At 42.8% G+C, this 25,016-nt stretch overlaps 1 protein-coding gene across 1 annotated transcript in view; it reads right to left on the reverse strand.

Moving 5' to 3' along the window:
• DYNC1H1 (dynein cytoplasmic 1 heavy chain 1) overlaps nucleotides 1-24,504 on the reverse strand; it is a 58,779-nt gene extending 34,275 nt beyond the window's left edge. Inside the window, exons 1-24 of the mRNA XM_053372259.1 lie at nucleotides 24,122-24,504; nucleotides 17,970-18,057; nucleotides 16,614-16,787; nucleotides 15,913-16,168; nucleotides 15,048-15,234; nucleotides 14,634-14,905; nucleotides 12,856-13,083; nucleotides 11,343-12,419; nucleotides 10,596-10,775; nucleotides 9,330-9,479; nucleotides 8,332-8,478; nucleotides 8,053-8,193; nucleotides 7,641-7,817; nucleotides 7,192-7,302; nucleotides 6,723-6,842; nucleotides 6,228-6,467; nucleotides 5,555-5,710; nucleotides 5,286-5,399; nucleotides 4,229-4,339; nucleotides 3,926-4,135; nucleotides 3,052-3,198; nucleotides 2,306-2,472; nucleotides 1,975-2,148; nucleotides 525-690 (exon numbers count right to left, since the gene is read on the reverse strand). Coding sequence (XP_053228234.1) covers nucleotides 525-690; nucleotides 1,975-2,148; nucleotides 2,306-2,472; nucleotides 3,052-3,198; nucleotides 3,926-4,135; nucleotides 4,229-4,339; nucleotides 5,286-5,399; nucleotides 5,555-5,710; nucleotides 6,228-6,467; nucleotides 6,723-6,842; nucleotides 7,192-7,302; nucleotides 7,641-7,817; nucleotides 8,053-8,193; nucleotides 8,332-8,478; nucleotides 9,330-9,479; nucleotides 10,596-10,775; nucleotides 11,343-12,419; nucleotides 12,856-13,083; nucleotides 14,634-14,905; nucleotides 15,048-15,234; nucleotides 15,913-16,168; nucleotides 16,614-16,787; nucleotides 17,970-18,057; nucleotides 24,122-24,392 — 5,064 coding nt within the window. The 5' untranslated portion in view covers nucleotides 24,393-24,504. The remainder of the gene's footprint in view (nucleotides 1-524; nucleotides 691-1,974; nucleotides 2,149-2,305; nucleotides 2,473-3,051; nucleotides 3,199-3,925; nucleotides 4,136-4,228; nucleotides 4,340-5,285; nucleotides 5,400-5,554; nucleotides 5,711-6,227; nucleotides 6,468-6,722; nucleotides 6,843-7,191; nucleotides 7,303-7,640; nucleotides 7,818-8,052; nucleotides 8,194-8,331; nucleotides 8,479-9,329; nucleotides 9,480-10,595; nucleotides 10,776-11,342; nucleotides 12,420-12,855; nucleotides 13,084-14,633; nucleotides 14,906-15,047; nucleotides 15,235-15,912; nucleotides 16,169-16,613; nucleotides 16,788-17,969; nucleotides 18,058-24,121) is intronic.
• Between the last annotated feature and the right edge of the window lie 512 nt (nucleotides 24,505-25,016).

A 25,016-nucleotide genomic window follows, 5' to 3' on the forward strand; every position in this document is an offset into this window, starting at 1 on the left:
TCGCCGGGAGACAGAAGATCTGCAACATGTGAGGACTTCACAGCGACGTGCAGAGCTTGCAAATAGCCCTGTGTGTGCTTTGAAGCACCAGAGGCTTGGAATTCAGCTGACAAGAAGTAACTTGTTTTAAACCTTCTTTCTGCAGGGATTGGTTGTGTGACCAAGCTTCCAACGGGACACTTGAACACACAGCTGATTCAAAGGGGTTGGAGATACCACCTATCAGCTGATATGCAGTAACGCCAAACCTGCTGACCTCTGTAAAAAATAAATACTTGTAAGAACAGAGCCTTTTTTTCTTTCCAAAGGAAGTTGCAGAGCTCCTTGAACAGCACTTCCCAAGCGCCTGACAACCAGCTGATGCTTGGGCGCTTGGTAAACCAATTGCGGATTCTGCCAAGCCCTGCCTTTACATACCCTTCACCTGTTGTCAAGTGTAGGGAAGGGCGTAGCTTGCTCCTGATGGCCTGGTTGTTCGGAGGTTCCCCACCTGTTTTAAAGAGTGAGTTATCCCTTCACTGTACCTCCTCTCCCTCGCGTGAAGATATTCCCAGAACAATGGAGCTGTCCTCGTTAAGGATGATGCTCGACACTCCAGCAAACATCTTCTTGAAGTGCTTCTGCAGTTTAGCTACGTTCTTGCTGTTCCCTATGATTTCGAGCAAGTCTTCATCACCAACAAAGTAGAACCTAAAAAAAAGAAAGCTTGCCATTTTAATGGACAAAAAGGGATACAGTGAAATGCAAAGTGACAAGCATCTAGTACCCTCAACAAACCCAGGATTTTTCTATGTGGACTGTCAAGTGAAGCAACAGAAGATTACATTTGTCAGCTGACGGGAGCTGTTCCATTAGGCTGCCGTAGAGGGAGTGAAGGGAAACAGGGCAGCCATCAGCTATGCTGAGAAGCCAGCTCTATCAGGCTTCTCCCTCCCACAACTGTTACCTGAGAGCTCCCACTCCATCGGGATGCAGCAGAGGAAGGGTGAAGGGGCCACTTCACCAGCTCAGCTGAAACCAGCAACCTTTTGCTCCTCCAACCCCTTCAACTCTTTCCATTCCAGTTGATCAAACACCTTTGTTGACTAACAGAAGAGGATCAGGCCAATGGTCCATCTAGTCCAGCATCCTGCTCTCAGTGGACACCCAGCTGTCTATGGGAAACCCTCAAGCAGAACCTGAGCACAAGAGCACTCTTCCCTCTTGTGGTTTCCAGCGACTGGCATCCTGAAGCATTACTGCCTCTGACTGTGGAGAACTAGTGCCCGAGTTTACTTTTTTCCTGCCTCCCTCCCAGTATTTTTGGGGGGTCACACATTTAGGTTGTAGGCCTAAGACCAGGGCCCCATCTTACTACTGATGTTTGTAAGCCGCTCTTCTGGGTTGAAGAGCCAGGTTGAAGTCATTCGAACACAAAATAATAAAGCTGACAGCATTGTTTATTGTATTTACATATTGACATTTGCCGTTAGTAGGTAGGTAATTAGTTTCGGTCTAAGAAAACATGGGAAGCCCAGACCGCAAATTACTGAATCCAGTTACTATACAGTATTGTGTCAAGTCACAAAACTTCTCAATCCAAGACTCCCAAATGAAATTTAATAAATAGTAACACTGGGGGGGTATTGTTTTTGTTAGTTATTACGGTATATATTTTTGTGTTTTTAAATTGTAAACTGCCCTGTGATCTTCATATGAAGGGTGGTACAGAAATTGAATAAAGTATAGCTCTTCACTGCAGGCATTTACGTAACTCTAGCTATATCTTAATGCCAATGTTCACTCTCTTTTAAAAGTTTGTCCCCAATCCAAATTATTTCCAAGCCAAAATCTGCACAGGTGGTTTAATTTTTTGGTCAAACACAAGATTAGAACATGGGGATGATAAGGTAACATAAAACCTGGGGGATAATGTATTAATGCCAAAGTTTGCTTATAGAACAAAACTAATGCAGTGAAATATCAATTCTTTACCGAGGGAAAGAAGCTCTCTCTCTTTCCAGGTACTCTCCCAAAGCTTTCTGGATCTTCCCAAGCAAGTCTGCTAATCTTTCCAGTGATCTCTGTACACCCTGAATATTCAGAACATCCATGACCAGGGGAGATTTGGACACCTTTTTCATGAGAGCCAGAAACTCTGTACTGATGCTGTGAAGTCAAGAAGAGAGAGCATTGAAACAAAACAGAACCACCAACAGTCAATGTCCCCAAGGAGGGACACACTTATACATGAAAGCCTCCTGGGTGAAATAAGAAGTTACAGAGATTCCTGCATTCACATTTATCTCCAAGAACAAAACATTACCTTTGGAATCTCTGTGTTTCAACAGGCAACAGGTGCTTGATATCAGCGCTCCCAGTGAAGATACCTTCCAGGTAAACCCAGCGCCTCTGGACATCTATCCAGACATCAAAAAGTGCCATGATACGATTCAGTTTGTCTTCCCAGCTTAGGGCATCTTCTTCAAACACCTACAGATCAATAAGTGGCTTTAATTTATGTAACTGAGTTATACATTTATTGTAAATAAAGTACAATGCAACTATATCTATATTAAAGAAAATTTATAACCACCCTTTCCTCAATAAGGGCTTAAAGTGTCTAACAATAAATGTAAAAATTGCACAATCAAAAAGTACACTAAGACCAGCATAATAAAAAACCAGAAAAACAAACTGATCAGTAAACTCTCAAAAAACACTTATGGCTCAAAAGCCTTCCTAAAATGAAAGGTTTTAAAACAACCCAGCATAAGGGCATTTAAGAATGGCTGAGATGAGCCTCTCTTGGGAGAGGGTTCAAAAACCTGGGCATGAGACTCAGAAAACACCCTCTGCCCAGTGCCAACTAAATGCAATTCTAGGGAAATTAGGACCAAGGTGATCTCAGAAAACAGGCTGGATTGTAAGGGAGCTCATATAATTGTATTCAGTGCTTGCTAGTTAGTCATAGCTATACAAAAGGGTGCAAACTGAAGCATATGCATTAACATTCCTGAACACGTTAAGAGACAGAAATGCAAAGAGCAAAAGATACATTCTGGGTTCTACCTTGTAGTATGGCGATAGCTTCATTGCAGAGACACTGTTGATGTGCTCTTTGACTTTGTTGAAAAGGTCATCCCAACCACGAATCAAACGACATTTGTTCTGGTAGTTAACCAAATCCAGCTCATAGGTGTTCCACACTTCTCGTATCTTTACAGAAAACAATGTACAGTGAAGTTTAGGGTTAAAGGTAAAAAATCAGGCAGGCCAAGGCTGCTTTTCTTTAAAAATAGCCCAACAAATGATGAAGAGCCAGAGGACATCTATGTAACAAGCGATCATCAGGAAGCAAGACCTTTGTCTTATAAATGTGGCCAGATGTTCAAATGGTTCCACTTTTGATTCTATCATTATTTCATTCTAGAGTAATTAGCTGTTTCTTTATCTAATAAAATGTATATACTGCTTGATAGAGACAAGCAGTTTACAAAAATATAAAACGTTAACACTATCGATCAAAAATATTCAATACGTAGATGATTAAAATCAACAGCAGCTTCTAAGAACAAAACTTTTTGAAATACACCCTGCAGCCTGACATAGGTTTAACCAACTGTCCTCTAAAAAACTGGACTTCCTTGGGAAGAACAGAATATTGCCAGTAAGTTGCTGCTTCCTCTTCAGGAAGAAAACGCCCCAGCACTCCTGAGTGCAGAAGGCTGTGTTCCTTGAAGGAAGCCTCTTAGCCTTTTCCAGCAAGCCTTCCTGCCACCTTCCCTTTACTCTCTCAGCATGCAGGGTCAGAAATAAGTAGCAACCATTGCATCAGGACTTGTCTTCCTTCAGTGCCAATGGTTTTGTTTAAGGGAACTTTACTGGAAATACAGATTTAAAGTTTTCGAACGAGCAAAAGTATTTATTAAAAGCCAATAGCTACCTGCTTCAAGAATTCTTCCAGTGCCATCTCTCCCTGTGCTACAAGTAGCACATCTTTCACAATCAGTTCATTCTTCTGCAAATCAACATCCCAGATCTGCCCCAGGGTTAGTTCGGAAACCACCCAATTCACGTGCAGCCTCTTCATCAGTTGCTTCCAATGACGATCTTTAAGAGCCTCCGACTTCAACTCTATCACCAACATGTTTATCTGAGGGGGTTGGAAATGAAGGAAAGGTGTAAACTTGTCTTCTTAGGCATCAGCACCATGTTCTATCCAGAGGTCTTTCATAGGCAAGCTTACCTTCATGTAACCTTTCAGGAGCCTCTGCACGTATTCATAGGATGCATATTGCCGTAAGCGAGCAGGGAAATTTTTCAGCTGGTTGAGTAAGCCATCTAGACTTTGCCGAAGCTATAAGGAAGATGGGGAGCAACTTTTAACAAGTTAACAGACTGTGCAAATTGCTAAGTATTACCCATTTCTCATCTTTATTAACGGACGGCTCACCCAAGTAGTCCTGTTTGCCAGGAACACTGACCAAGTTATTATCTTGTTCTCCTTTCTGACAAGGCAAGAGCCCATCTGCATGCCTACCCATAAGCTGTTCTTTATGCTCTTTATCAAGTCACCCAAAGACTCCCTAAAAAAGACTAGCCTCACAAACTCATTCTACGCGTTCTTCTAAAATATCCTTTGCCACCTGGTCCCAATGTGCTACTTTCATGCATCTTGCCTGCCCAAATTCCATACCAGTACCACCATGCCCCCATTTTTTTATTATTATTAATCAAATTTGTATACCACCCTTTATCCATAGATGTCAGGGTGTTTTGCAACATAATTTCAGCTTCTCCTTTGCTGAGTATCCCTCTGCAGCTCCCCAAAGTCCTCCAAAGACTTCCAAATGTCATAGCAGATACCCCCACCCATCTTACAAACCTAAATCTCCCTGTCATCCAACATCCTCACCATCCTTCTCTGCATCCCAAATTCTTCCCCCTTGATTACAAATGCCGACGAGCTGCACTGCTAATTTAAATAGAAAGGTAAAGAAGCCGATGTTGAAGCCTGCAGTGGTAGCCATTGGTAGGGTGGTCTCTCTGCCTTACTGACAGGTTAGCTTCCTATGCCCAAGTGAGTTCATAGATGTGTAGAGATGGTCAGGGTGCTCTGGGACAGGATTGAGGTCCCTGGGCCGTAGGTTTAATCAGTGCTATCAAATATGTGCCAAACCATGTCAACACTGACTATATGGCAGAACATTTTTAGCTTCTGTTTTACAGTGTTTGAAGAGGATAGATTTGCAATTTCTCTTGCTATGGTCCTCAAATTCTTTACATATACACAGCTGAAGTACCTTGCGAGGCTGTACTGAAACCCAGGGTTGCTCCTTCATTTGATCAATCTGTTCCCAGACCTTGGAAAGCTCAGACCAGACTCCTTTAAGGTCTTGGAGCTCTTCTAAAGCAACCTACGAGACAAGAGAAGCTTCGAAACATCAGTAATTTTAGAGGGGGGAAAGCAGGATATGACAATTCTTGTAGGTTTTGATCAGCGTAGCTGGAAAGACCTTTCTGCGGAATACAGCTGCTGAAATTTATACGCCCGGCTACTAGATTTTCATACCTGAACACGTTCTTCGCTACCACTGAGAAGTCCTGTATCTGTGAGTTCTAGTGCTTCCTTGGCCTTTGCACATTTCTCACGGTCATCCTTCAGCCTCCCAAACTTTCCTTCGTAGATGGTAAGGGCTTGGAGAGCTTCCTCCGGGCGCAGGTTGCCCTGAAGAAAGAAGTGAAATACTATTATTAGACTAGGCATAGTGGAGTTCACTGTTATGTAAGGTGGAACTTTTGACTACGTGTACCAAATTTCACTTTTATAGATGGTGTATGATGACCATAAGCTATTTGAAATATAGCATATCCCAGTTTTGCAGAAGAGAAGTACAAGCACCCCATTTTCAGACTTCCCATTAAGTTGGATGTAAAGGAATATAAAAGCACCAAATTCCAGTTCTCAAGGTTGTGTTGAGTCGGTTAGTCCCAAGTATCATTGGGGTTTGTTAGTGAATGAGACAGCTAGGCACAATTACAAACATTCTTAACGGACACATAATTTAGATCATTGGTCTTCAATTGGTGGGTCTCAGCCTGACTTAAGGCAGGATATCTGTATGGTGATCATGCTGTTAAGTGCTAAGTGCACCACTAGATGCATGTTTTGGCTAAAGGAGATTTAGGTTTAAAAGTAATGATGACTCAAGGCTCAAAATGCCAGAGCACTGAAGACAACTTACGGTTACAGGCTTTGTTTTCTCCCAGTCTGTCAGTAAGTCAACTGTACGAGTCTCCACAGCTCGATCTTCCTGAACGATTTTCATCTGCAGGTTTGCTACTTGCTGCTGAATGGCAGAATCCTTTCGACGCATGATGTCATTGAAAGCACCCCATTCTCCTTCAATGTTATCAATGTACAACCAGGATGAAGGAAATTGGAATCTCTGCTTCTCAAGCAAGCGCTGGCCATTACGGTAGAGCTACAGGCACCAAAAAATAAGTTATGATTCTCACAAAAAGTGTCAAGTTCAGATGCTACTGTTAAACTGAGACTTGCCACTATGTAGGGTTTTTTATTTAAAGGGTATTTTATTTTGACACATTACCCGAATAGGAGATATGCACAGCAATGTTTTATTTGGAACAGGCTTTGATCACATATCTTCTGATCCTATCTCTATTATGAAGCTTTTTCCATTGAAACTGATTGCAGAAATGTGTTGTAGAAAGCTTACCTCAACTTGTTTCTCAAATTGTTTGATTTTGCGTTTCAGTGACTGCACGTATGTGATGAATGTCACAGCATCAGATGTGCTAGCTGTGTCCACTGAGTGCTGCTCCAGCTCTTGCCGTGACTAAGAAATGGGAAAAAGGAAATTTTAAAAAATGCTCTCATAAAGGAAAGGGAGTAAGTTTTAGATGCCCTGTTCAAAAGACAAGGAAAGCCTCTATGGAGGTGCCAATCACACTCAATTAGTTTAATACAAGCATAGTACAGGCACTCACAATTCTTCAGACATCCCACTATTACGCATGGGTTTTTCCCCCTCTAAGATTACAAAAGAAAGAAAGCTTTGACATGGAACAATCTCTTTCATCCCATATTGAGAGAAGAGAAGCAAGTGTTGCTATCTATGGTTAGGGGCACTTTGGCAAAAAAATTTGCTTAGGTATTTTCAGTGGGATGAATTTTGGCAAACTTACCTTGGAAATTTGAGAATGGAATTCTGTCATGTTTTGGCCCAGCATTTGACCAAATTTGCTGAGCACTTCCTTATGCCAGGAATCATACTTCAAGTTCACCTTCGATTGCACCTATACAATTAAAACAGTGGTAATTTTACTCTATGCCATCTATCTTATAATTTGCAAACTTGTGTTTCTTATATACTGTAGAAATAAATTAAAAAATTGTCCAGTACTACCTTAGAGACCAACTAAGTTTATTTACTGTTGTTACTCATTCCCCCACCCCTCCTACTTGTGGTCTGTTCTTTGATACCATTTAATGAAAATTAATGCAGGAGAGATCTACTACATTTTCCCCGCATCGCAGGGGGCTGGACTAGATGATCCCTGGGCTTCCTTCCAACTCCACAATTCTATGATTCTATATCTCTACTATCAGATCTATTTTCCTTCAGGGTGTTTACCTTTCCATAGTCGATGATAACAGGCCCAAATTCCTTCCTGGTTTCAGCATTGTCAAAGGTTCCTCTGGCTTTTCTTATCTGAACCAAGAGTGCTTGCCACTTATTTAAGTCTTCTCCAAGGCGGTTGTAGATATTCTCAGCTTGCATATCCCATAAACATTGATACTGGAGCCAAACCTACAGATCGAGCATGCACACACAAAAGAAATACCTAAATTTTTCATTTTAAGGATTTGTAAGCTTTTAGATATATCCAATTCTTGGGTTTACGAACTGGTAACGAAAACTGTAAACACCGCACTTTAAACAAATATTAAATAACTCATCATTCCATATTCTTGATCAAGACACTGTCACGTGGAATAATGTTACGTAATAACTCTGGAATAGGAAACATAACATGTTCTCTTACCTTCACGTACTGTTCAACTTCTGTTACGATCCCCATGACTGCAGAGTAAGACTCTTCAAGTGCTGAAGGGCCATCTGGCATCCGTGTCAGGGCATTACGGTAGAATTTTTCCTCTTCTGATAATTCATAGTGCACACCCACCTAACGCAACACAGAAGATGTACCACATTTTGATTTAAAAGCAATGAGAGCTTTGATAATTTTTTTTTAAAAAAAAAGATTTAGGTTAAATCTACTCAAGATTCTTGAGATTCAAAAGTAGTATTTCTTTATTCTTACCTGATATCTCTGACTTTGGATTCTGGGTAGCGACAGTATTACCATCTTCCAAGCAAACAGTTCTTGGAACAGTTTGTATCTGCAGTCTTCAATGGGTGGATTCAGGTAGATTACCTGGTTGGTTATCCGCAGTTCATGCACAACATTCTACAGGAATATAAAGACATGTTCAGTTTTGGTTTACTGGAGGAAGTAATAACAAAATGCATTAAACTATCATTAGTCTGGTGGCATTACCCAAAATTTGACTGTGGTATTAAGTTGGAAAGTTATTTTTGTATCTGTGAATTATAGCACAAATATAAACTGCACTAGATGAAGTTATGTATTCTGTTCAGAGTCTCTAAAAAGCCACCTCTCCTGTAAAGCCTTTAGCTTAACCCTTAATCCTATATCCTCTCCTCCATGATCTCTTAAATTGTCAAATTTTAGAATGAAAGCTCCCTGACACAGAGCTGTACCCTTTGTCTCTGAAATTCTTTTTTTTTAAATGTTTTTATTTATTTCCAAGCATGGTGTCTTCAGCAGTACATATATTTGTCATTTGATTCAGTAACAGTTATTGCAAAGACTGATGAACGCAATACATCCTGTAACAGTAGAGCAAATAACTATTTACTCCCCACAAGACACGGGGAATTGAACAGGACAAGGAACATGGAAAAGGATGGCGGAGGCTGGCCAATGATTAGTATGAAAGAACTCAAGACATCCCGGTTCCCTGCAACTTTAAAGCCTTTAAATAAATGCTCATATAAGCATTCTTTCTGTGATCATAAGAGCTGGGAACTTCATTCAGCAAAATTATGGATTCTTTGGATGCCAGCTTTTGTGCAAGATCATCAGATTTACCAGAATTGTGCAAACACAGGACGAGATTTAAGTTATACTGCATCATTTCAATACACATTTTTTCTAGTTTGAGATTTTGCATGCATTACTTCCAGCTTGCAAGACCCCATGGATTCAATTCAATTCAAGGTGAAGACACCACGTACTTTGATCTTTGGCTCTCCCCCAGGCTTATGGCTGACTTGTGGAGCATCTGTGTCCATATCAACTTCTGCTTTGTCATCCGCTTGACCAAGTAGTACTTGAGTCCATGCTCTCAGCCCAGCCTGCAGACGAACTCCCAGTATTCTCTCGATCTAGGAAGCAATTGCATTAACAAAACTGAAGTACTGCAAGAAACGCAGCAGACCTGAAGTTAGCACATGCTACTAAACATCCACGGAAAGATTTTTCTTATCAGTATCCTTTCTTATTAGCCCCTTTGAGACCTGAGGATATGGACTGGTACTTAGAGCCCTCTGACAACATGTCCTCTAGACACTTGTCCTTCTTGGCTGAATTAGGTTAACTGGAGCAGTGTGTGACTGACTATACAGCTTGGGACCTTTGTACCTGTGAGTGACTGCTCCCACACAGCCCTACCTATGTACTGAGATCTGTGGTGGGTGGGAGAGGAGGTAATCCCTGTGGTACCTCAGCTGTCAGCAGTTCATTATGTGGTACTGCAAAGCAGGGCTTTCTCAGTGGCAGCACCCCAGTTATGGAGCTCCCTCTCCTCTGAAATATAGGCACCTCCCAATTTATGCGGGGGCTACGTTCCAAGACACCATGCATTTAATTGAAATTGTGTATATTGGGAACAAGCCTGCAAACATCCTTTAAACCTCTGGAAACCTTTTTAAAACAAAAAATGCACCAAACTCCACAACTGCTGCCTCCAAACCTCCTTGCTCAAACTCCCAACTCTCCACAGGCCTCAAAGGCTTGTGGGATTGCTAGATACCATTTTCATGATTTTAGGGCCGTTCCCCCCCCCCTTTGCCACTTCTGGGATTGCGGCGATGCGTGTGTGGATGGTCATGTATGCCTTGGAACACAAGTAAATGGGAAGTTGCCTGTACAGCTGTCATTGGCTCTTATACCTTTTAGGCACCAGCTGACGACATACTTTCATGCAAGGCTGTGAACTGCCTGGAGATATTTGGATGAAGAGTGGTATACAAATTTAATTAACAGCAACAATAATGTAGAAGAATGCTGGGCATTACTGCTGAGCCTATTCTTTTAGTATCAAATACATTTGTAGTCTTGCAGTTGCACTCTGCATCCCGTAATGGGATATATTAGGAAACCATTAACTTCCAGCAGGCTTTTAACTCAAAATCTCTCAAGTGTTCAAACCAGATAACTTTAAAATTAAACTTATTAAGAAATATAGCTATATTGTCCTGGTAATCACTTGCAAAGCTTACCTCCATATCTAGTTTATTAACCCAGATGGGTAAATTGGAATATGAATGAAGATTCAAATCATCCACAGCTTTTTGAACTCTGTTTAAAATTTCGGAGAAGGTTTTGTGATCATACATGCAAGTTTCCAAGGATCTGACTTCCAGGTCTATTTTCTCTTCAATGATGAGCAAGTCATCCACCTAAAAGGCAGAAATGAAAACAGTCTTAAAAGCTCAGTTTCAGTACGCAAAATGATTGTTCTCTATAAAGCCACCCATTAACAAATGTCTAAGTTGCCTTTCCAACATGTAAGTCTAATAAATCATTACTCCCAGTGGATTCAGAATTTAGACAAACAAGTGCATGCATATTAGCAGTGGTATGTTGTTATTTACTCTCAGGATCACTGTATTTGAATACAATGCAAATAAAAACTGCATTTTCAAGTATTGATTTCACTAACTAGACTGACATCCTGTCTGGTATGTAATACTGTACTAATAAGGTTTTGACAAAAAATACTATAACCTGTTATATAGAGTCAATACTGCCTTACTTCTAGTTGACTGAAATATTTTATAAAAGGCTGTATCAAAATCCATTGTAGCATGAGGCTTTCCTGGTCAGTTTTAGAGTGTTGGCATTATGGCTACTGAACAGCTGAAGGGCAATTTCTCCAAGGTTTCTTTATTGAAGCAATAAATTATTGATAAATCATGCACTGCAAAAACCCCAAATCCCAATAATAAACTTCAAAGCAAATTCACCTTTTCCTGGAAGTTGAAGACTGTCTCTGCCAGCCGTTGGACATATGGGTCTAGTTTGTACGATTCCCACACTAGAGCAATTCCTTCCCCGATCAAAGCCTGCACTTCCTTCTTCAGTCCAGCAACCAAGAGGGAAATGGTGTTCCTCTCTTCCACCTTTTCACAGGTCCGTTCGTATGTACGGACGCTTTCAATCAGAGAAATAGCAAAAGGATAGAGCTGATTTGCTTGGTGAGCTTTGTTGACTATCGCGAGAGGAACCCGGAACCCTAGCCACTTAAGGTTGCGGACTTCTTTCGACAGGGTGATTATTTCTGGGAGGAAGTTGACCTTCAGTTTGAGGACATTCCCTGTTCGGCCTCGAACACGAGTACTTTCAATGGTGAAAATGCGGCCCGAGACACCAAGGTTACGCTGCTGAACCTTCCTGGCCCAATCATCAAATATTTCTTGGGTGTTGAGCTTCATACGGAAGCTGTCTCCGTCCTGCTTCAGTTTTTGGCCCTCTACGTGGTTCTCCCAACCCTTCCCAAGGACATCTTCAACACGCTTCATGTAGGCTGTCAGCTGCCTGTCAATCTGTTTCGCCCAGATTATAGACCCCGATACTGGAGGCAAGTCTCTAACATGACTCATTTTGCAAGCCTGACTCTGTGGGTACTGCACTTTGAATTTGTCATGAAGCGACTCTATGTCATCTTTCACACGCTGAATCAGCTGTGTTTGGTATTCACGGATGGCACCTCTGATGTGGGGCCTGACAAACAGAGCATTGAACCTGGAGAAGATCCTGAACATTTCATTGGCATTCTTTGCTGTGCCCAGCTGGTCTCTTAGGCGAGCAGTAATGCGGGTCTCAACTCTATCGATTCTTTCATCATAACGTTTCATTGCAGCTTCCCAGGCCTCTGTGCCTTCTTTGGAAACATCCAAGCCATCAACTTCTTTAACGTTCTCATAAGCAAGGTTTACTTCTTCAATCGCGTTGGCATCAGCAGCGTCAAACAGCACTTCTGCCACTTTCATATCCTGTGGCTCAGGTACCTCTCCCTGATTTTGCTGGGGTACTGCAGTCACCTAAAAAGATACCATTAAGCGACAGCAGTAGTAATCACACTAGCAAGAACACACAGCAACATGGCCTCTTCCCCTAGCAAAGGTTCAATACCCAGCAGCCATGGTTATTTCGCTCACTAGTTCACTTGTTTGCCAGATTTTCAGGGCCTCTTTTAATGTGTTTCTTGATAGTCATAATTCAATGACTATAAAGCTTTCCATTTTAGCATTTATCCTAAGAACCAGTAGGGGGAGCTCTCTTGCACTGAAGCAATTCCTTTGGAAATGGATTTATACCGTTCCTCCCAAATGAGGGGCAGCTTGCTTCGCAGAAAGTATTCTAGGTGAAAATAGTCTGGGTCAAGACAAGAGTAAGTTCTTACTTCGAATGGACTAGTTCCATTCTAACATATCACAACCCAAGTCTCTAAAAAAAGGCACCAGCCACTGTACTTACCTGTGGTCTTAACACTCTCACGATAACTGCTCTCAGTTGTTCGTGTTGGCGTCGAAACTTCCGCATCTGATCAAGACGAGCCTGGAGCTTTCTGTGAGCAGGATTGATGCGCCACACCATCTTCAGATTCTCTTCCCTCTTTCTTTTCACAATGTCTCTCAGCAGGACTTGCAGTTTCTCATATTCATCGTCCCAGGTCTGGAAGACCTCAAAGCATGCAACCATGACCTGAAAGAAAGTTGAACACCGTCACTGAACACCATGCTCCATCACACAAATTCTGCATATTGTATGCGTTCACTAAGGATGTGATGATAGATTTGTCCCCAAACTTTATTTGTGGGGGGCGGGTGGAATGGACTGGTAGATTATGAAAGTGTAGAAAAAGCTATATTGCACCAAATAATAATAATAATAATAATAATAATAATAATTTATTATTTATACCCCGCCCATCTGGCTGAGTTTCCCCAGCCACTCTGGGCGGCTCCCAATCAGTGTTAAAAACAGTACAGCGTTACATATTAAAAACTTCCCTGAACAGGGCTGCCTTAAGATGTCTTCTGAATGTCAGGTAATTATTTATCTCTTTGACATCTGCTGGGAGGGCGTTCCACAGGGCGGGCGCCACTACCGAGAAGGCCCTCTGTCTGGTTCCCTGTAGTCTCACTTCTCGCAATGAGGGAACCGCCAGAAGGCCCTCGGCGCTGGATCTCAGTGTCTGGGCTGAACGATGGGGGTGGAGACGCTCCTTCAGGTATACAGGACCGAGGCCGTTTAGGGCTTTAAAGGTCAGCACCAACACTTTGAATCGTGCTCGGAAACGTACTGGGAGCCAATGCAGATCTCTCAGAACCGGTGTTATGTGGTCCCGGCGGCCACTCCCAGTCACCAGTCTAGCTGCCGCATTCTGGATTAATTGCAGTTTCCGGGTCACCTTCAAAGGTAGCCCCACGTAGAGCGCGTTGCAGTAGTCCAAGCGTGAGATAACTAGAGCATGCACCACTCTGGCGAGACAGTTCGCGGGCAGGTAGGGTCTTAGCCTGCATACCAGGTGGAGCTGGTAGACAGCTGCCCTGGACACAGAGTTAACCTGCGCCTCCATGGACAGCTGTGAGTCCAAAATGACTCCCAGGCTGCGCACCTGGTCCTTCAGGGGCACAGTTACCCCATTCAAGACCAGGGAATCCCCCACACCAACCCGCTCCCTGTCCCCCAAAAACAGTACTTCTGTCTTGTCAGGATTCAACCTCAATCTGTTAGCCAAACAATGACTTTGGTATTATGACCAACAACATCTGCCCATCTGACTGGGTTGCTGCAACCACTGTGGGCAGCTCCCAACAGAATATTAAAAACATGATAAAACACCAAACAATAAAAACTTCCCTAAACAGGGCTGTCTTTAAATGTCTTTTAAAAGTCAAATGTTTATTTCCTTGACATCTGATGAGAGGGCATTCCACATGGCATGCGCTACCACCGAGTAACATCACTTCTCACAGTGAAGGAACCGCCAGAAGGCCCTCAGTGCTCAATCTCAGTGTCCAGGCTGAATGATGATGGTGGAGACGCTCCTTCAGGTATACAGGGCCAAAGGTTGTTTAAAAAAGAATTGTAAGGTAGTGTCATCACACATCTCTACCTTTTATTACCTATTCCAATGCTAAGGCTTCAGTTAGCAAGGAGGAGTGCAACGTGGCTGTAATTCTTTCCAAAAGTTTAGCTCAAGTTCCCACCCCCCACTGATCCCATTAGGATCTAAATGCAAGACTTGCCTTCTCAAATTCTTCATAGGCAACATGCATCAATTTCCGTGTCCCCAACACTTTGAGTAGCTGAGAACTCAGGTCTCTTGAAATGGCCTCCACCAGGCGCAGCGCTCGTTGAATAGGATACTTTGTATTTCTGATTTTTCTCAGGTGGGTGAATATTGCAACCAATGCCTGCCTTATTTTATCCAGTTCAGTAGCAGACAGCAAATCATTCAGAGGGAAGTCTTTCATCAATGGATTGTAGTCATTTACTGTCTCCAATGCCTGTTTTAGACCTAGATAGTACAAGAGAAAGCCGATTTCACTTTTTCAAACATTTTAAAACATTTAATCACTTGGCTCGTGTTAATGTAAATGTGCTACAACAGCTAGAGTCCTGCAAAATTCTGTTTCTGGACAGATTCCATAAGCTCTTACCTGTGTCTGTATCAAAGCTGACAGTAGCATGAAAGCGTTTGCCGTGCTTCAAGATATCTAAAGTTAAGAGGACTTCAGGGCTTTCACGCTTCTCCTGAATACGGTATAGAGCACGTTCCAGGTTTAGCCAAAAGCTGATTTCTTGCAAAGCAGTGCCTGATGCAGGGTCCCGATCTAGTTTGGTCACCTTGAAAATTGGTAAAGAGGGTAATGAGACTTCTACTGTTCAACAAATGGTGGAGGTCAAAGCAACTGAAGGCATAACCATATGATCATACTGGCTGCTCAACCACATTTCCATCCTGCTTTGTTCTAACTACTTGGCTATGTAAACAGAGGGCAGAGCAAAAAAAAAAGATGTTGCCTGACTGGAACTGAGCATAGTCCTACCTATGTACAGAAAAGGACTTAGCTGCAAATGAAAACCTGATTCCAACACTACAGCTGCAATCCTAAATATTATGGAGTCTCAATGTACACAGAGGAAGGATTTGCTTCTAAGTAAACTGTAAGACCATTTGGTTATACAGACATTATCTCTCATCTCCAAAATATTAATCTATGGATTACTTACATTCATCAGCTTCAGATAGATTATCTCAAAGTAGATGGAAGGGTTTATTTTAAAAAATAAAACTGCTAAATAATGTACCTGAGTGTGTTCACATTGCTACACATAAAATAGTAAAATGTGTAACTGCTTCTTATTTTTAAATTAAGAACATGCAATTCCAAATATGCTCCAGATCACACACTGAAGATTTCATCCACACTTTAACAATATGCAACTGGGAAGGTATCCAACAACGAACTAAAGAGGGAAACTGAACATCCCTTGAACACTAAACGTCTTTTTCGGATTTACCTTTTGGATTTCTCTAATCCACCGGTTAACTCCAGACTGCAGCTGGTTGAGAAAAGTTGGGTCTTCAACTTTATCACCAAAATCAGTAACCTTTGGCTTTTCTCCACGCTCATAGCACTGCTTAGCAACATTGGTAATGATCGGATGAATTGGCAAACTAATCTCTGGGATTTCAATGTTCTGCTGCAGATGAAGAAGTCCCATTTCGAGTTCCGCAATTTTTTTCTCAACTGAGGGAGCCATTTTATCGCCATCCCTGAGGGAACACGGAAGTGAGCCAAAGAAAAATCCACCACAAAGAGTCATGTACAATTAACGTGCATGCAGCTGCCCTCCCCACCCTATAAAGACAACATATGTTTCCATTTTTCAAATTTCTTAAGCTAGCACGTGAGGCTAAGATTTCAAAGGGCTAGCCAATGAGGTTCAATTTAACATAGTTCAATATTACCCATGTTGTTTGGCAAGCTGCTCCCTAATCTCTGGGGATATTTGGGAGCAGGCCTCTAATGCAGAGAAGCTGCAGTCAGAAGAAAAGCTTGGGGAAGCCCTAATCCACACAAACATGTGCTTCAACATACACACAAAGCTCTTAGGATCTTGACCCCCATCTACTTTCCAGTTATATCTTCCTTCCCCTGCACATCTTTTATTCTTTCACGTACACAACGGCTAGAAATTACACAAACGAAAGTAGTTACCTGTCTGCTTTGCCAGACTCTCTGATGTAGGACTTAAAGAAGGGAGCGACAGCATTGCTGATGAAGGAATGCAGAGTTTCATACGGGGAGTCTTCACTGAGGGTAAGCACCCTGAGCTGTGAGGACACAGGCTTGTCCGCATCAATTACTGGTGCTCGTTTAATGAATGCCAAACTGTAAACCAAGAAAGAAAAGTTTAGGATGGAAGGAATATGGTATTTTACGTGGGTAAAATCTTGCCTACCCAGACTCTATGCCCTTGTATGCAGAATGAGGATGCAATGTGAATGGGGTCTCACGGGGCTAAGGGAGTGAAGAGTCAGGGACATGGTTTAATTCTGTCTTGTAGCATCAACTATATTTGCAGGTGGAAGTTCTTTTCTAAGAAGAGGAGGAAAGAAGCTTCTCCTTTCTGTTCCCTCTTCGCCATGTACTTACTTTCTTCTGTTTGCGGATATGCAGTTCACAGATCAATCTGCAAGATCATCTGCTTGGGCTCTACAGTAAACAGCTAGCTAAGGTTCTTCCTGTTTGTAGTTCTACTCATGAGTAAGCCTTGCTCATGACTGCATCTGCTGTCAGAAGGCACTCCCCAGGCAGAAAATCAGATGTCCCCAGGTTGTCTTTCCAGAGTTAAGACCATGGGTTTATGCTCAGAAGTGAAATGCCAACCAGTGGCTGGGTCCAGAATTTGGTGTGAACCAAATTTCCGGGGTGGGGAATTCAGGAAAAAATATTGTATGCACACTCATGGAAATTACTAACCTCTTCTCTTTAGAAGCTTATAGGGAAGTTTATAATGTTTGATGTTTTATTGTGTTTTGAATATTTTGTTGGGAACCGACCAGAGTGGCTGGGGCAACCCAGTCAGATGGGTGGCTTATAAATAATAAAATTGTGTTTGTTCTTTTTCTTTGTTGTTGTTGTTATGGACCCCACCCCCTTTTAAATATCTGCCTTGGTTTTTTGGGTGGTTTTTTTGTCACAATTGGGATCATGAGGAAGAAAGAGGCACTCAGGCAGAAAGCATAGCTCTCGCTCTTTCCTTCACTTTGCACTTCCCAGTAAGAAAGAAGGAACAACATTTCTACATTATGTGAGCATAGAAAATTGGTGGAGCAGGCAGGAACAGTAGGAGAAGATGGCAGAGACATTCTGCAGTCATACGAAAGGCCTCTATCAGCCAGTGGGCATGGCTCTCATTCATCTCTTCCTGCCCAACTAACATTGGGCCAGGTGAGAATTTCCTACCGATAGAGCTTTTTCCTAAATCTCAGAATTCCTCTTCAGTCCCACAATTGCATCAAGTGAACGGCTTGTTTGTTTATTGTCAGAAGAGACACAGATTCGACTCACCTGTTTGACTTCATCCCATAATGAATGTCAGTACTTATGCCATAGGAAATAAATTCCTTCTCTTCCTCTCCTTCATCACCAACATCCTCTGTAAAGAATTAGGAAATTTTTATTAACATCTCCTGAATGTCCTCTCCCCTAATTTCCTTTATGAGCCACATGTTCAGAACTTTACATTCAACTTAGAATGCCTAAATATTTAGACACACAACACAATCTTAAACATATCTACTCAAATTAAGTCTTGCTTTGAGGCTTGCTTCCAGGTACAGGGCTGCAGCCTTGTATCCCTCAAAATGCATGACTCTGAAGCTAGAGGAATTATAACTTTATTGCACGAAAACCTTTCCCGTTATTCTATGTTAGCCTACTCTGGCTTCTCAACAAAATCCAGTTCTTCTCAAATTCAGCGGAAATCAGATTTATTTAAAAGCAGTCAGCTTCCTCAAACAGATTGAATTTAAGATATATATTATATATAAAAATAGCAGAAGAACTAAGATAAAAAGGGAAGAGCCCTGTTAATAACCGACAATTCAGAGGATGATGTCACTGCTTTAGCAGCCAACACTACAGCAATGAAACCACTGCAATGCAGCACAGCAATTCTTCCATCTAAGAGGCACACCCAAACAGGAGAACAGAAAGAGAAAGTGTACTGGACAAAGAATAGAGCTTTTCAGGAAAGAACCCTGTAATAAAGAGAACTGTATGCATTCCTTATAATATCAGCCAAAAAAAGCACTATTTTTCCATTATAAAGTTGCTGTCAAGAACTGTGAAACCTTTGCGCTGTGTACTTTCAATAAGCATCAATTTCCACAAAGCTTGATTATAAACAGCAGCAACCTTGGTACTTCTCAAGTCATAGCCCTTTTCCAGGAGAAACTATACTGTAGCAAATGCTGCCAAAATGTAAGATTCTGCAAGCATGTGTCCTTTCCTCCAAATCTTATGCAAAAGCATCAGGGTTTGCTTTGCAATTAATATAAAAAGTAAAAGGTTTAATAGAGATACATTTCACCATAGCTGACATTCAATTTGAGGAATAGGTTTGAATCAATCAAGACATCAATAAGTGGCTTAAAGTGTACAACACTGCTTCCAGAAGAGTGTCTTTAGGACATACAATATAGATTTCTCCTACAGACACGTTATTTGTTTTCAGCCTCAAAACTATACTATTTCAAAGACTTATTTAGATGAGAGAGAAAGAATATGCAGGAATATGTGGGAGTATCTACCTCCTTCACGTTGTACAAATACTGTTCTTTCAAAAAGTCACCCACACGCAACATTTAAAAGTTTTGCAACAACAGTGTAGTGCCTCCCGCAACAGAAGTGAAAAGCTCATACAAAATTGTGTCAAGGAAGAGTTACATTTTATGTGTACAGATCTATGTGCACTCATACACATGAGCGCAACATTCAAATGACCTTACAGTTCGGATCTTGAGAAGATGGAAGCATTTATCTCAACAATAAGCCACTGTTTAAGCCTGCACGTTTTTCAGGAGCAAATGGCAATGATGTAATGAATCAACATTAACAACTAGGATGCACTATATTGAGCAGGGCTCCAGTAAGACTCATAGAGCTCTCTCTGGTTTATATTTAACATTGCATTAGCAACTGCTACACTATCTGCACTACAAGCCAAACTCTTCAGGCACATTGCCTATCAAAAAGATACAGGGAGACAGCCAATTAATTCATGCTTAGAGTAGACCCATTGAAATCAATCAACTTAATGGTCTATTATTATTATTATTATTATTATTATTATTATTAAATTTGTATGAGTATGACTTAGTAGGCAATCACCTAAAAAACTTTAATAGTTCACAAAGGAGGATCATTAGAACTATTCCAGGACTATGATTTAGTCCTGGAATTACAATTGGCCTGTTTACACTCATTAAAGTTGCTCATGAACCACAGAGAAAGTTATGCTAGGGCCTAGAATATGGCTGCCATAAGTCTGGATTTTCTCAGACGTTACCGGGATTTCAAAGCCGCAACTGACATCCGGGGGGAATTTACCGAAAGGTGGTGCTTTGTCCTGGATCTTAGGCAAGTCAATTGAAAATCTGCAGGGTGACCAGGTTTTTACTTTTTGAAATATGGCAACCCTAGCCTGGAATAACTATTATTGCTCAGGGACTTTGATAAAATATCTATGCCAGGGGTAGCCAACATGGTGCACTTTCAGACTCCAATTCCCATCATCTATCAGGGGCCATGCTGACTAGGGCTGATGGCAGCTTCAGTCTCAAACATCTGGAAGGCACAATGTTAGCTATCCCAATAAGCTCTCTAGTTCTAGTCTATCTAAAACAAATATTATACTTTTTTATGTTTAAATTTACATAGCTCAGTCCTCTACAAAAGTTCTCTTGTTTATCTAAGCAGCCAGCAGAACTCAGCAAGCAGGCCAGGCTGTCTTTCTGAGGTGACACCTGGGCACAGAGAAATCCTGCCAACAGAGTTAACGTTTGGAAAATGGGAAGCACCTCCTGGGGAGGGATTAACAATGCTCCAAAATGGGGGCAGGGTGCTTACCAACAGCAAATTCTTGCAGAAGATTATAGTTACAAATAATACTTAGAAAACCTCCGTCTATAGAAGCTGATAGTACTGAAACTGATGCAAAATCTCAATAATTCACTAAAAGCTTTCCAAAGGCCAAACTTACACTAGTAGCCAATCAACACCTCACCACTGTAACATATGTAGAGACTTTTTCCTTTTGGACTGTGCTATACTGCTGACTACAGTACAGGTAACTTGCAACTTACACACATTTAACTTTATGCACTTGGTAAAATTAGAAAATAAAAAGGGGGTGGACGTCAGAGGAAAAAAGACTTTAGCAATCCCACCTGCCATTGAACCCAACTATATGCAATTTTGGTGTTAGGCACTATCCCTGGAATGTAATCCCAATATAAACTGAGAGCCATCTGTAATCTTATCAGCATGCCTTAAAAATAACAACCCACGCACATTCATATATCCCAGCCAGCTTGGAGAATGGCAGAGGAGATGCAATTACAGTAGCTGGAATGCTGGGATTATTGACATTACATCTTGAGAACCACTGTGTACATAACAAACCTGTGGCCTTTCAGATGTTGTTGGACCACAACTGCCATCATTGCAGATCCTGACCATTGGCAGGCTATGACTGATAGAATGATCGATATAAAAAGTCCACCAACTGTCTAGAATGATGGCTTACCAAGAAAGTACCATGCTTCCCTTGCAGTACCTCAAGGAGCACCTCTCTCCATATGAACCTACCTAGATCATCTTCTGAGGCCCTTCTTCCATGTCCTAAAAATGCCTTCAACAAATGAATTTAGAAATACATGGCCCCCATATAAGTGGAAACTGCATGCAAGAACAGACATACTGGTACTTCCTTATGGCATAATACCTCAAGTTCCTACAAAGACATACATAGCAGAAGATCTGGCGCGCAACACATGTTTTTCTCTACAATGAGATTTATGGTGTTTGCTGACCAAGAGAGGAAGGGGTTGAAGACTAGAATCATCCTGTGCTTACTACTTGCCCAATCTGTAGGGAACTAGGGAAGATGTGAGTGGAAGCAAATAGGCTAATCCTCCCATACATGGAAGCATGGGATCTACAATTAACGGCCGCCCAACAATCCCCAGGTACTGGTCTGCCCTTCTAGTTGACAACCTATAAGCCAAAAGAGTGTGGTATCCATGTTGTCCAGTTCTGCCAAAGGACAATTGGAGATAAGACGAGGTGAACCAGAATGTCATCATTTGTCATTCTCAGTGCAGTTCTACATAGAACTGTAGAGTTGGAAGCAGTGTTAGAAATTCCCCAGGTGCCAGGTGCATTTTGCTAGTCGGTCCAATTTTGACCACATGGATATCTCTGGATGCCAGGTTGGCAACTGACATCTTCATCTAGTTGACCCTCCAGTTTTCTTAAGCATGCAATAAGAGTTTATTACACTTATAGCCCACCTTTTTATCCAAGGAGTACATGATTTATCCCCTCCTCAGTTAATCCCTACAATGACCCTGAGGTAGGTTAAGAAGCTGTGACAGGCCCAAGGTCAACAAATAAGCTTCATGAACCCTCATTCCCAGGTCCTAGTCAGACACTCTAAACCAGGCATGGCCCAACTTGGCTACAACTCCCATCATTCCTAGCTAACAGGACCAGTAGTCAGGGATGATGGGAACTGTAGCCCCAAAACATCTGGAGGGCCAAGTCTGGCCATGCCTGCAACATACACCACACTGGCTTCCCAGAGTTGTTCTGCTATGGGGCAGCTATATAAAATAAGTAGGTAAATAAATGTGGGAAAAACAAAATGTCACTTAAGAGAAGGATCTGAAATATTATCCTTCAAGCCTGGAATTTGTTTTATTCGATGTTTTAATGTGCTGTAAACCAATTTTTTTCCCTTTAAAATATAAAGTGGTATAGAAATGAAATGATTAATAATAAATCCCATTGCAAAAAGGGGAAAAAAAGGCACATAGACATTCCGTTCTGGAGACAACGTAGGTCTAAGGTGCAATTTGGCTTATACATCTGAGTTTCTAACACTGGTTGGAAGGAAACGCAAGGGTCACCTAGTCCAACCCCAAGCAATGCATGGAATCTAGTTCCTGATGAGAGGGTGAAACTGGATTAGAAAATAGTGTACTGTGCCAATATAGATAACCTAACAACCCTGTGAAAGTGAAACACTGTCATTTTGCCCTTGAACCCAGGGTTGTCAGTTTTTGTTACTGGCTTTTACCTTTGCCTTTAACATCAGCTTGACAGTCAGGCAAGAAACAGCAACCCTGTTTATCTCCTTGCCAGGAAAAGCTTCACCTACTGATTCTGGCACACCAAGCTGTTGTCAAAGGCATAGAAGCCAACTAGATGGTGGTTTGTCTTCCTGGTGACTTAGCAACTCTACTATCCACCTTTAGCGTACTTTGCATCACAGTGCTCAGAAGAAGTCAATCCCACACTGGGAATTCCTCTCACGCAAGCAGAGCATTACTGTGTGTTGTACCTTGAACTATTAACCCAGTGATCCAACGCTCATTTTACATGCGGAAAGGCCTCACTCTGCCTGAATCCCCAAAGATCCTCTGCCTGTCTGGACAACAAAGAGGGCATGTGACAATTTCCAGAGCAGTGGCTTTGTCCAGCATGTTGCAGCAAAAACAAGCCTCGCTGCATCCTAAATATTTCATTATTTTGTGGCGTGAGGTGATAGCATGGATTAGAGCCCAGATGCACGAAACCTCCGCCTCAGTTGGCAGGTGTGTGTGTGTGTGTTGAGAAGAGCAAGGATAGATAATGCCAGTGCACCCAAATTAAACAGAAATAATTTGAAATGGTGTGAGGCAGCTTCCTATCTGTGCAAGCTCCACACAGGCATGTATGGCCTGACTTGAACTGTTTTATTTGTAGCATTGAGGGTCACTGCATCGACTTGCAAAAAAAGGCTTTACTCATGCAGATCTAGGTAAGATATACCATTATTCTTTATTAGATCCGCCTACTGCCTGTCACCCGAAGATCCTGGGGAGGTTTGCAGCACTCAAAATAAAAATACAGAAGACCATAAAAAACAAAAAACCCACAACGAAAACAATAACAAACCCAACCAACAACCAACCCCGCTCCTCTCCCACATTGAAAGTGATGGCTCATCAGCCCAAGGCCTGGTTGAAGAGGAAGATGCGTTGATGAGGAGACTGCCGGATCAGGCCACGGAGAGGGTAGATGTGCGGGGAAAGAGATTTATTCCTGGTGCTGGCGAAGTGGGGGGGGGGGAGATTAGAGGCGGTGGAGGACGGGCTCCCTCAGCCCGCCAGCCTGAAGAAGACAAAGCGGCGGCGCCGGCGCCATTTTGACAGCCGAGGGAGCGGCGGCATCGGCAGCCTCCGTCGCCTCCGTCTTCCCCAGCGGCCCCACCCCTCTCTCCATCCTCCTCCTTCCCCTGCGCTGCTCCTCCCTTGTTTATCCCCAGCTGGAAGGGAAAACCTCTAGGCCTCCCGCAGAAAGCGAGCGAGGAAGCCGCCGCCCTGAAACACGTAGCCAGCCTGGCGGTCGGGCGGGGCCGGTGGGACTGGGGTGTCTCCGGGCTGCCGACTCACCCTTGAGGGTGGAGCGCTCGACCAGCACGGCGTGGACCTGCGGGTCGGAGAGGAACTTGCGCATCTGCTCCACGGCGCCTTTCTCCTCCAGCGCCGCCTCCAGCGCGGCCGGCGCCTCGCCGCCATCCTCCAGCAGCAGCGGCACCAGCTTGCGCAGGTGCTTCTGCAGCACCGACACGTCCGCCACGTTCTGCACCGCCGAGCCGGTCACCTCCAGCCCGCCGTCCTCTCCCCCTCCTCCTCCGCCGCCTCCCCCTACCGAATCGGACATGGCTGCTGAGGGTTCGTGGGAGTCTCCCCCACCCCTCGAAGCCGATGGGTAAAACCCCGCTAGAGACGAGACGCAGCTAACTCCCCCGGCGACCGCTGAGTTCTACGGCTCAGCGGTACTGAGCCCGCCGCGCCCGCCCCGCCGCTCTTTTAACCACCGCCTCTCGCCGTCAGAGCCGCCCCGGAGGATGATGGGAAGCGTAGTAGGGAAAACCCTCCTAGGCTTGGAGCTGAAGAGGGGGTCTGGGGTAGGATGGACTACAAGTCCCGACATGCATCTGAAAGGGGACACCCGCTGCCCCCTCCAGAGAGTCACGCGGGCAATGTAGTTCACGTTTCCGGCCGTAGGGCTCTGATTTGCTTTGAATGCAAAGGCTGGTGCTGCGTTGGTTTTACAGTATTGTAATGATCAGCATATATATTAAATATGTTTGAACTCATCCATGTTAATTTTTTTTTAATGATTGGGTTTCCCCTGTGTTTTTAAGCTGCTCTTATCCCGCCGCCCGTAAGCCACTTGGAGTTCCTGTCAGGGGGGAAAGTGGGGTATAAATAAATATACAATTATGATAATAGTAATAATGTGAGAAAACCCTCAGGTTTCAATCCTGAGCATTGTCTTCCT

The sequence above is a fragment of the Podarcis raffonei genome, chromosome 1 (assembly GCF_027172205.1).
Source record: "Podarcis raffonei isolate rPodRaf1 chromosome 1, rPodRaf1.pri, whole genome shotgun sequence".
Lineage (NCBI taxonomy): Eukaryota > Metazoa > Chordata > Lepidosauria > Squamata > Lacertidae > Podarcis > Podarcis raffonei.